This window comes from Astatotilapia calliptera, chromosome 15 (genome assembly GCF_900246225.1).
Source record: "Astatotilapia calliptera chromosome 15, fAstCal1.2, whole genome shotgun sequence".
NCBI classification, from domain to species: domain Eukaryota; kingdom Metazoa; phylum Chordata; class Actinopteri; order Cichliformes; family Cichlidae; genus Astatotilapia; species Astatotilapia calliptera.
This window is the reverse complement of record NC_039316.1, coordinates 5,650,093-5,662,165: the sequence shown is the minus strand read 5'-3', so window position 1 is coordinate 5,662,165 and position 12,073 is coordinate 5,650,093. Positions and strand designations below refer to the sequence as shown.

The 12,073-nt window shown below is 38.4% G+C and overlaps 1 protein-coding gene across 1 annotated transcript; it reads left to right on the top strand.

Annotated features, from left to right (window-relative positions):
- Positions 1-5,580: 5,580 nt before the first annotated feature.
- On the top strand, positions 5,581-11,800 carry LOC113037112 (G-protein coupled receptor family C group 6 member A-like). Its single transcript, XM_026193772.1, has 7 exons — positions 5,581-5,774; positions 5,861-6,027; positions 6,290-6,399; positions 6,714-7,451; positions 9,272-9,487; positions 10,205-10,331; positions 10,502-11,800. Exons 1-7 carry the CDS (start codon positions 5,581-5,583, stop codon positions 11,656-11,658), a joined length of 2,709 nt encoding a protein of 902 aa, XP_026049557.1. The 3' UTR covers positions 11,659-11,800.
- The last annotated feature ends 273 nt before the right edge of the window (positions 11,801-12,073 follow it).

The following is a 12,073-nucleotide window of genomic DNA, read 5'->3' as shown; positions in this document are numbered from 1 at the left end:
AGAGGCATGTGTTTGGACTGTGGGAGAAAGCTGTAGTACCCAGTAAGAAGGAACCTTGCTATGGAGCACTACATTAGTTGCTATTTGACTTAATGACCTAATTAGTTAATTGATTATCAGAGTTTTAAGTGAGCAATAGCAAACAAATAGGCCGTAGCGTTTCACAACTCTGCAACTTTCAGCATTTCAAAAGCAAGTTTCAAGTCTTGCGGCTCTAGATTAAATCAGAGGATATTCCAGATTAAGACACTTGAACCGTGTTGCGATAATCAGTTTTTGCTGTCTGTGCATGCATTGGCAGCTGCTAGTTATAACTCCGAGAAAAGCACTACAGAGATCTTATAACAGAAGTAAAAGTAGTAAGAGTGTAGTGTAGTAAATGCATAACTTTTGTATATCCAGCAGGGTCGTCTTTGTAGCTGTTCATATTAGATACAGTTGAATCTATCAACTGCTGTTAGGTAGGTGGTATTTTATACAATTACTTGTTTGTACTATGTGACTTTTTAGACTGCGAAACTAAGTACATGTGCGTTCCCCTCTGCTTGATTAACACTTGACAGCTTCCTGTAGTGTACTGCAGTCTGCTTTCTGAAATGCGTGCAGAAACCTGATAAGGTCTGTGGCTTTTTTTGTCGTGTGAAGTAATACTGGTGATGTGTCATTTAGCCACTTAGCTCCATGTTAACTAACATTCATCTCTAGTGATCCACCTTCACTGAAACAGATGCGCCACGCTGAGTCACGCGGATCAAAACTGCAATATAGGCCACGAGTTAAGAACTTTACTCAACGCTAGCACAAAATAAATTTACGAGTAACAACATTCACAGTACAAAAGCGGGACAACGTTGTTTAGTCTTAATCTGACTGAGACATTTCTACAAGTAACACAAGGTGAAACAAGTGTCTCTGAAACAGCTGTTTGACAGTTTGACTGAACGCACACAAAGAGGCTATTGTTAAAGTAAAATGCCCAAGCTCAAAATTAAACAAACGCGTAGTGTAAACTGGTTAACCGAAGCAATGGTTAAAATAGTTAAAGAACGAAAGAGTTAGCTAGTGCTAATAAGGTAAACAAAACTTTGCTTACCTACTCAAAGTCACGAAGCTACGTCAACATCCGCTAAACAACTTGATTAACTTGTTCAGACAGGGTGTAGGCGTGGTTTCCAGATTATCCGCAAAGATTTGTGCTGAGTAGCCTTACCGGTATGTCAATGGGTTTTTTTTTTTTTTTTTCGTTTTATTTTGCGTGGAACAAAACTTCAATCTACTTTAAATAACTGAAGTCTGGTAAAACTTCGCCCCTCTCCCGTCTCTGCCTTCCTTTAATGAACTGAGTATGCGCAGACGCAGCAGAAGCTTTCTTGCGCTCGGGGTCCTGTCATTCCTTCAAACTGCAGGGAAGCAAGTAGTAGACAGGAAGATCCGCTTACTGCAGACTTTCAAACCACATGCGTAAATATCTGGAGGGACTACATTTTTGAAAATATCTGAACTGGTGAAACATGACAGTAATGTGAGAAAGCAATGCCACAGAGAAAGTGAAAACACCCCCTAAAACTGGGAAGTATTTATACCACGTCTTTTAGTATTGACTAATGGTAACATTATTTTTTGAACCGTGATTCAGAAAACAGCATGCATAGGTAATGAGGTTTAAGTTGACAAAGTTTAAAGTTGTACAGAAGACACCTCTGCTGGGAGTACAAAAATGTTGTTTTTTGTTTCTTTTTCTTGATTATCTGTCACAAACTAACATGTCATTCCTATAAAGTTAATCTTTATTGTATTGTATTGTATCATTGGCATAACTAAAAATATCAATTTGTGAAAACATAATACACTCTAATCTAAAGCTGACAAAACTTGCATAAGTAAGGACTCTGCAACACTAGGTGTGTAGTGCGTTGTGCTTGAGAGTAGTGGCACTGTGTACACTGAGACTCCCTATCAATCAAAAGCTGGCAGCCTTGCCAATAAGTTTAAAAACTGGAATGAAGGAAACAACCTGCTGTAGTTATGTCTGTAAAAGCTGTACCTCCGTCTTACTGTTAAGTCTTATCTTTTTTTTCTTTTACGTGGAACAAACCTTCCTGCTATTTTTAATATCTGAAGAATGACAAAAGTCCTTTCACACCTTTAAAACCTGCAGAGAAGCAGGTAGGAGACTGGAAAATCCACCCTGTGCAGACTTTCAACTGACATGACTCTATTTAAGGCCTTACAGTTGTGTGAATGCTATTGTAAGCAAATGTGGGAAAGAAATGGCACAAAGAAAGTGATAAAAGTCTCAAAACCTGGGAAGTACATAGAGTGAGTTGGTTTGTATTAATGGTTATTAACATTAGTTTGTGAACAATATTGCTGATTGAAATACACAGCATGGCTACTTAGTTTGTGTAAAACGTAGCACAGCTCCAACATTACGACAAGTAAACAGATTTTAATTGTTATAATTCTGTTTCACTTTTAATTTAAGTATTTTCATTGTCATTGTTATGCAAACATGTGCTGCACTGTTTGAAATAACTAGTTTGCTTTGAACATGACGCCTCAGTGTGTTCGCGGGATATTGTACTGTAAGTCACTTTTGCAATTGTAATTATAATGTATCTAAAGCTCTACTTCAGGTTTTTCACACTAGAATTGAAACTGCTCTCAGGCCACAAACAACAAGCACTTCTTCAAACTCACATCATACACATCATATTTCTCTACAGACTGCATGCTTATCCTTTTATACAGTCTATGTTGCTAATACAAAGTTATTCACAAGAGAATAATGCTCAAGTTTGATATTCGACGAGTAACAAAAGCAGAGAACAACAGGACTGTGGCATCTTATAGCGAAGGAGATACTTTCCGCTCCTCATTTATTCACAAGCAGTCACCACAGCAAGTAGCTCCACGTGCGTGATTTGGCAGATTTTTTTTTTTTTACATCAGATGACTTTTGTGACACGACTTCTGTCAGATGCTCCATGTTCCAGTTTTCATGTTGACATGGTGATTTAAATAAGTAAAGCAGTGCCTTTTAACAGTGAAATCATATGTAACAAAAATAATAAATCTGACTTTCCTTCTTCCATTTTGTACTTTGCACTTGGATTTAGTTATCAAAAAAAAAACTTGTAATTGTTATATTGTCAGAATCAATCAAGAGACATGTAGTGAAACTGACATTCAGTGCACTGGATAGATGCAAGAATGTTACTGATAACCTGATACTTCTGTTTAACTTCCTCTTTCATATGTGTGACCGTAGCACAAGATTGCTCCTTAACCCATTTAAAAAAAAAGAACTTTGATCTTCGAGAATTTTATCTCTTCTTCATTAGGACCACTTGTTCATCTGCTTGTTAAGAGAAATATCTAATCAGCCAATAACATTGCAGCATCTCAGAGCATTTAAGCAAGTAGGCATGGTTAAGATGGCCGAGCAACAAAATGGGAATGAAATGGCATAATTGTTGGTGCCAGATGGGATGGTTTGGGTATTTCGAAACTACTGATTTACTGGGAATTTACCACACAACTATCTCTAGTGTTTATAGAGTATGGTCTGAAACAGAGAAAATATCCAGTGAGCAACAGTTCTCTGGCTTTTTGATGTAAGAGGAGAATGACTCTCTCCACTCATAGGAAGGGAACACTAACTCAAATAGCCACTTGTTACAATTGAGGTATGCAGAAGAGCATCTCTAAATGTTCAACACATTGAACCACTGAACAAATAAGCTATATGAGCAGAAAACCACACCATGGCTCAGTTTTCTCCTTTTCGCTGTCAGCTAGGAGGAGAAAACTGAGGTTTCAATTCACACAGGCTCACCAAAACTGATGAAGATTGGGAAAACGTTGCCTGGTCTGATGAGTCTCTATTTCTACTGTAACATGCAAGTGATAGGATCACAATTTGGTGCGAACAACATGAAAAAACAGCTCCATCGGGCCGCTGCTCCTGCTGGTATTATAATGTGTAGATGATATTTTCTCTTGCACATTTTGGGCCCTTTGGTACCAATTGAGGATCATTAAAAACCACAGACTACTTGAGTATTATACCTGACCATGTCCATTAATTTATGATCATCTCTGTCTACTTTCAGCAGGATAAAGCACCATATCAGAAACCTTAAACTTTGTCAGACTGGTTCACTGTACTTAACAAAGAGTGCTTTGTACTCAAATGGCATCCAAGGTCAAGAGATTTCAATCTAAAGTGGAACAGGAAATTCACATCATGATATTTTACAAACAAAGCTGCAGCAACTGTGTGATGATTACTCATTTTAATGGGGCGGCATGATGGTTAGCACCATTGGCTCACAGTAGAAAAGTCCACTGTTAAAATCCAGGCCGGGGACTTTCTGTGTGGAATCTGTGCTTGAGTTGTCCCTCGGTACTCATGCTTCCTCTCACAATCCAAACATGCATAGGGTGGTTAGGTTGATTCTAAATTGTCCATAGGTGTGAATGTGAGCATGAACATTTGTCTGCCTTTCTTTGTTAGCTCTCCAACAGATCGGCAGCCTGTACAGGTTTCACCCAACCTCTTCCCCCGTGGCATCTGGGACTGGCTCTGGCTCAAGTGTCCCTGAATTGTGTACATGGAAGAAAATGGATGGACAGCACTTTTATGTGTAAATACACACTTTTAAATCCTCAAAGAGACTGCTAACAGCAGCATTGATGTGAATGTAGTTAAGTAAAAGTATTAGATGTAGTGGAGTATCAAAAAGCACATAAATCTATAAATTAAGCTTAAATGAACTTAGATACTTTCTATGCTTGGATATTTTGTAGCCTTATGTATTTTTAGTAGCACATTTTCACTTGTATTAATATGATGCTATTTTTTTTAACATATTCTTCTTGTGTTCTTTTGTAACAGAACAATTTGGGGGTTTGTTGAGGCAATAAAATCAGAAAAGCAGCCAAGAGAGACAAGGAAATGCATGCAGTACAGAGGTGTGTGCAACAAATCTTGTTTAACCTGATTAAAGATCACAGTCAAAGTCACAAACAAGTGTTACAGATAAGACATAAGTTAAGAATTTAGCACCAGAGCCCTCTTACTTCTTTTTCTTACTTTAGCATCTATAGAATTATTTTTAAGCCTATTGGGGAAATACCTAGCATTGTCTTGCCAAGTATAGTAGGATAGTATGTCAGTATTATATAACAGCACTGCCAACAGATTGGTTTACTGAACTGTAAGCCAAATTATCTTTATACACAGTGGATATGAGTAATGTCAATACAACACCTGTCCAAATACTTCTTATCTGTTTTTTTAAACCACACTGAAACTTATCAGAATAATTACCTGGAAGTAGCGATAACATTTTCACATTCCATGTCTTGAAGTGACATCAAACCCCATGTGACCATAAAAAGCCCCCCCCCCCCCCCCCCCCCCCAAAAAAAAAAAAAAAAAAAGATAAGCAGTATTTCAAGTTAAAGAGGTTTATCCACAGCTCTGTCTTCTGCAAACACACTGAAGGGATACACACAAGTGATTTTTCAGAGCACGTTTTCGGAGATTATTCGAAGAAGATTTCTATTGACAAGATGGACAGCTGGAGGAAGATGAAACATTCTTTCAGCTTCTGCATCTTTTTTGTAGTTTTATCACACCATGGTACCAAATCCTTCGAACAGGCCACAGCAGAAGGCGACATCATTATTGGAGGATTGTTTCCGATTCACGAAAGCGTTAATGTCACTGTGAATTATGATGGCAGTGAAAACCAGATATGTGACAGGTGCTGTTACTCTTTAGCAATGAGTGTCAAAGTGTGTATTAAATTAGGGTATATTTGTATATAACATATCTGATTGTGTCATGCAGGTTTAGCACGGCTAACCTGGTCCAGTCTCTGATAATGGTGCAGGCGCTGGAGGAGATAAATCAGAAGCAAGAGTTGGGGAACCTCACCTTGGGATATCTTATACTTGACTCCTGTGGTGACGTTACTACCTCCCTGAGAAAAATCCCGTCCTTTATGAGGGGAAACTGTGAGTACTCTGAGGGGGAAAAAAGTGAAAAATATGAGAATTTTCTGGCTAGTCGGTTTGATTAATTCCTTTGTCTTAATTGTAGTTTCATAAAAGTAATATTATGTACATGCTGAAAAGCTACACTTAGTCAAATTTACACCTAAATAAAGATTTTTGCCCACAGTTTAGGTAAATGTAAATGTAACTGTTTGTAATCCTACTGTCTTAATATAAGTTAATGTAAATGCCAGTAATTGTGTCACTGAATACATTTTTGCAGGTAACACTAGTGCACAGCAGTCTTCCCCTGTCCTTGCTGTCATTGGTGGTTACTACTCAGAGATAGCCATAGCAGTTACAAGGCTACTCAACCTGGAATATATACCCGAGGTATGACTGACTATTTGGGTCTATTATGATTATGATGATGATGATGATGATGATTAGTAGTAGTAGTTATCACTGAATGTAAAGTCTATTAATCAAACAGCAGCAGCTATTATTCAGAGAATGGATGAAATGACCTGATATACCTTTCCATTCTGTACTCAGCTAACAAGCTGTGATAATACAGTGCTTAATTTTTTCAAACTTGTTGTAAAACATAACCATAAATATCCTTGCACTGTAAAAGAATGAATGCAGGCAGAATATGAAAAGCATGTTTCACTTGTCCAAACAATGTTTTGTGATTATTTCCACAGATAAGTTATGGTGCAACCTCTGGCCTTCTAAGTGATAAAACCCGTTTTCCAAGCTTTATGAGGACTGTACCACAAGATAATCACCAAGCTCGTGCCATCTCCGAGATTCTTGATAATAATGGATGGACTTGGGTCGGTGTGCTGACAACCGATGGTGAATATGCTCGCTATATAACTGAGCGGCTCTGGTACTATACAAACCAAAAAGGCATCTGCTTCGCCTTCACCTCTGTTCTTCCAGATAATTTAAATGATTATTTGCTGGGAAAGAGCATTGAGTCTACAGTCAAAACCATCATAGATAATGAAAACGTCAGTGTCATTGTGTCCTTCGCAAAACCTGACCATATGATGTATATTTTTCAAAAACTTCTCAATGATCCTCAAGGAACAAGGAGAATTTGGTTGGCCAGTGATATTTGGTCACAATCACCTGAAATACTGAATACAAAAAAACATACTTTGAGTGACATAGGAACAATCATTGGGATCACTTTTAAATCTGGAAACACAACCAAGTTGAAGCGATATCTCGATGACCTTGATGAAAATCCAAGCCATCACAACAACAACCCATTTTTAAAGCAGCATGGGTCAACTTCATCGGAGAAGTTAAAGACTATGATATATCCATCCGCTGTGTTCAGTATAGAACTGGCGGTTAAAGCAATAGCTCAGGCTGTTGAAGACCTCTGCACTGAGAGAGACTGCAAGACAAAACGCCCATCCCCATTGGAGGTAAATGCTCTCTCTCTCTCTCTCTCTCTCTCTCTCTCTCTCTCTCTCTCTCTCTCTCTCTCTCTCTCTCTCTCTCTCTCTCTCTCTCTATATATATATATATATATATATATATATATATATATATATATATATATATATATATATATACATACATACATACATACATACATATATATATATATATATATATATATATATATATATATATATATATATACACATACATACATACATACATACATACATATGACAGAGATCTCAGATCTCAAAACCAACCAGCTTATCTACACCATGGCAGCAGTGACCACTGAGATGCTTGGTACAAGATGGGTGGAAGATGAACAGCACAAGGAGCAGTACCCTCCATGGAGAAGGAGGCTAGAGGCCAAGATGCAGGACTGCAGAAAGGTGATAATGAAGAAAGGGGTGCCTAAAATTGCAGCAAGCTGTGCAGACCTGAGGCCTTAAAAACTTAAAGGCGAAGACTCACAGCCTTGTCAATAAAGCAAATGGAAGGCCACAACCCAAAAAAGGCTCAGTGGCTAGTTGATTTAAGAGCAAACCACATCTCCCCTGAACAGGATCCAGTGACCATCACAGATGCAGACATCTAAAAAAAGGGTCCCTAGTATGAAGAGTTGAACAGCACCAGGGCCTGACATAATTCATGCCTACTGGCTAAAGAAGCTGACTGCACTTCACGAGCATCTGGCAGCATAAATGAACCAGCTGCCAATGGACGAGAGACACCTGGAATGGCTAAACGAAGGCTTGGACAGTAGAAGGGACCTGTCCCATGCAACTACCAGCCAATAAGACAAGACCATACTCACCAAGCTGTGCACTGCCTGGATGCCATGCCATGGATCCTGAAAAGTCTGGATTAAGAACTGATGAAGTAAGACCTTCATCAGGAATACAATGTGGCTGGGGGAAACAACTGATTCTGATTCTGATTCTGATTCTGAACACTAGAGACCAACTTCAAGCCAATAGCACAAGTTTTCATCAAGTCTCCACTGCTGTTCTGCATGGGCTGAACCCCCTCAGTGAGATCATTAAAAAGACTGGCTATGGATTCCGACTATGGAATGGAGTAGTCAATAGCCACCTCTTCTACATGGATAACATCAAGCTGTATGCCAGTAGTGAACGAGACATCAGTTCACTGATCCACACCACTTGATCTACAGCAATAATATCAACGAAGCTTTAGGAGATATAGCTCCTCTCTCAGCTGGGCCAGTGACCTCCACACTGGGTGAGTGGCTTTGGCAGATTCCAGGAACAACATCTGAGATCTCTGTCCAGAGAAATGCAGTCCTAGAAACAGCAAAGATATTGCACAGAAACCTCAAGAACCCTAAAGCTCCCTCCACAGAACTCTCAAGCTGGAGCTTCAAGAAAAAAAAAAAAAGATTGCAGGAGAAATGGGGTATATATAGTAGTTCTACCAGCCTTCACTCCCCATGTGTATCAGTCAGCCTTGGCCACTCATGATCATGTCACTGGTTCTATTGTTGGACTACTTTTGATAGATACTGACTACTGCAGACCACGAAAAACCCACAAGAGCTGACGTTTTGGAGATTTTCTGACCCAGTCGGTTAGCCAATTTTTCTTGCTTTTAATACATCAACTTTGAGGACAAAATATTCACATGCTCCCTAATACATCCCACCCACTAATAGGTCCTATGATGAAAAGACATGTCTCTGGTCATAATGTTGTACCTAATCTGTGTGTATGATGTTTTGTCCTGTCCACTTTAGATACATTATTTTTAATCAATATTTTCACACACACTGCAATTTCAGTTACGAGGAGCCCTATGGAAGGCAAAGTTCCACATGGATGGGAAAAACTATTCATTTGATCCCCATGGTGACCTCAACACTGAATACGATATCGTCCTATGGAAGCAGACTTCAGAGTCTCTAGACGTAAATGACATTGTAGCTCGCTACAGTATATTGCAAAATAGCCTGACGTTCATCTCGCAGGAAACAAAACATGCTTTCTACATTTACATTGTAAGTAATAACTTGCCCTCCACTGTCAAATTGTTTTATTCTTCTTCCATTCATTCATTGTTTTTATTTTTAGATATTCACATTATCTACAGTCAGTGTTGGCAGGATTAATATATTGTTGGACTCATTGGTGGTTCATTCATAAGCCATGTTGAATTGATATTTAAAAAAATATTTAAGATGTGTAGAAGATGAATCTTACCAATTCTGGTGATTCACTAAATATTACTCTAATGCTATGCTGATATTGATATTTCATATTTAAAGAAATCACTGTTGATTACCATGTTATTTGATACAGACTTTGGGTTAAATTATTAACTCTTGCACTGTCAAAGGTCATAATTTGTCTCTCTACTGATTTTGTGAATGAAATTAAAGGCAATCTGATCATACTTAGTTGTGCTAATATTGGCATACTAAAATGATAACCTAAGTATTTGAAAATTACCATTATCATCAGCAAGAACATAGGTTTATTTTATTTGTCATATATTTATCAATGTCAATACTCAATTTAAGGAGTTTTTCTTGAAAACTGAATGACTGTGTGTACTGGATTAGCTCCTCAGTTTCTTTTTTACTTTCCTTCCTTGTTTTTTTCTTGTTCTTGTGTTGTTTAAGAAGCAGTTAGCATATAAAAACTTGTGTGTTAGAATAAAGAGAGTACACTATACAGACTGTAAAAAAAAAAATCATGATTCTTTCTTCTCTCAGGGAAACGTGACTTCCAGGTGCACAGACAGCTGTCAGCCTGGCTACAGTAAGACTTCAGTTTCGGGCCAGCCTCGTTGCTGCTATCAGTGTGAACCCTGTGCTGAGAACACCTTTTCCAATACCACTGGTATGTATGTAAAGAAACAGTAAACTCCATTTGTATCAGTTAACTGTAAAACTACATAAAAGCCAAAATAAGTGTTTTAAAATGCTTATATTGCAGTCTATTGCATTGACAGTTCAAGGAGTTTGAATCCAACTTACATATTCTAATGATCTTGTTTTCTTTCTTTTCAGATTCAGAGAAGTGCAATCCTTGTGAAAAAAACTATTACTCCCTAAAAGGCAGTTCAAAGTGTTTGCCAAGAAAAACTGATTTTCTGAAATGGGGTGATGTATATCTTATTGTGCTGCTGTCTTTTACTTCTTTAGGAGCAGTGCTTACCATTGTTGTTGGGATCATCTTCCTTGCACACTGGAATACCCCTGTTGTGCGCTCATCTGTTGGCCCAATCAGCATCATTCTCCTCCTCTCCCTTATGATCACATTTACTAGTGTTATATTATTTGGTGGTCCACCCAATAGCTATCAGTGTCAAGCACGGCAGGTGGTGTTTGGCTTGAGTTTTACCTTGTGTGTCTCCTGCATCATGGTCAAGTCCTTTAAGATCGTCTTAGCCTTTGAGTTTGACCCGGTCATTCAAAGTGTGCTGAAGAAGCTCTACAAGCCTTACCTCATTATTGCAGTCTGCATGGCAGGTCAAGTGGTTATTGTTACAACGTGGCTTATACACAGTCCTCCAACTGCTGACTCAGAGATCACACAGAACAACATGAAACTGATGTTTTGTAATGAGAAATTAATTCCTGCATTTGGAGCCATGCTAGTCTATATTGGCCTTTTGGCTCTAATCTGCTTTGGTGTTGCTTTTAAGGGACGAAAGTTGCCTGACTGTTACAATGATGCAAAGTTCATCACTTTTGCAATGCTCATTTACTTCATCTCCTGGATCATGTTTGGTCCAGTCTATGCCAATGTCACAGGCAAGTACATTCCAGCAGTGGAGATGGTTGTTATCCTCATCTCAGCCTACGGCATCTTGTTTTGTCAGTTCTTCACAAAGTGCTACATTATTCTGTGTAAGAAGGAAGCAAACACAGAGAAATCATTCCGCCGGGATATTAGGAATTATTCCAGGGATCACAAAGGCAGTGAGGATGAGCTGTCATCTAAGGGAATTCAAAACCCTACTTTATCTTTATCTTTGGAGTCATTCCCAAATTCCCAATTTTCAGACTCAATCACTGATTGGAGTTCCACCAGGCAGCCTAGTGATTCCTCAAACTCTCTCTCCCCAGTCTCGAACCCACAGCAAAACATACTTCAGAACAACCTAAATTCCTTTAACACCCTAAAGAGAATTTCAAGCTTGCCAACATCACTAATAAAATAATTCACAATTATTAAGAAGGCAACATAATGTTTCGAATTGCAGCACAAAGTGGAATAAATATGAAAGTCTGTGCATTTTTAGGACTGCCACTAACATTTTAAGTAATGGATAATAAGCACATTATTTTCTGATTCATTCAATTAGTTTGTGTCTTAAAATTTGTAATTTCCAACAAATTGTAATGTGTTTGGTCCACACTGTTGATGTAAAAATCCCCAAAACTGATAATATTTAGTTGATTTCAACAATTTTAGGAATTGACAGCATTCTGCATCTTTAAGTAGATGGATTGACTGGTTCGCAGGAGGATGCTTGCAAAGCCACTACAGACTGTTTATCCATTCATCCATTCTCTTCTGCTTATCCTCATCAGGGCCGTGGGGTGTGCTACGACAGGGTACACCCCGTACAGGTC

What these genes read in the sequence shown, in the direction of transcription:
- LOC113037112 (XM_026193772.1), top strand. Translation starts at nt 5,581, where the DNA reads ATGGACAGCTGGAGGAAGATGAAACATTCTTTCAGCTTCTGCATCTTT. An exon ending in ACCTGGAATATATACCCGAG is followed by an intron (nt 6,400 to 6,713) that starts GTATGACTGACT and finishes TTATTTCCACAG; the next exon opens with ATAAGTTATGGTGCAACCTC. An exon ending in ATGCTTTCTACATTTACATT is followed by an intron (nt 9,488 to 10,204) that starts GTAAGTAATAAC and finishes TTCTTCTCTCAG; the next exon opens with GGAAACGTGACTTCCAGGTG.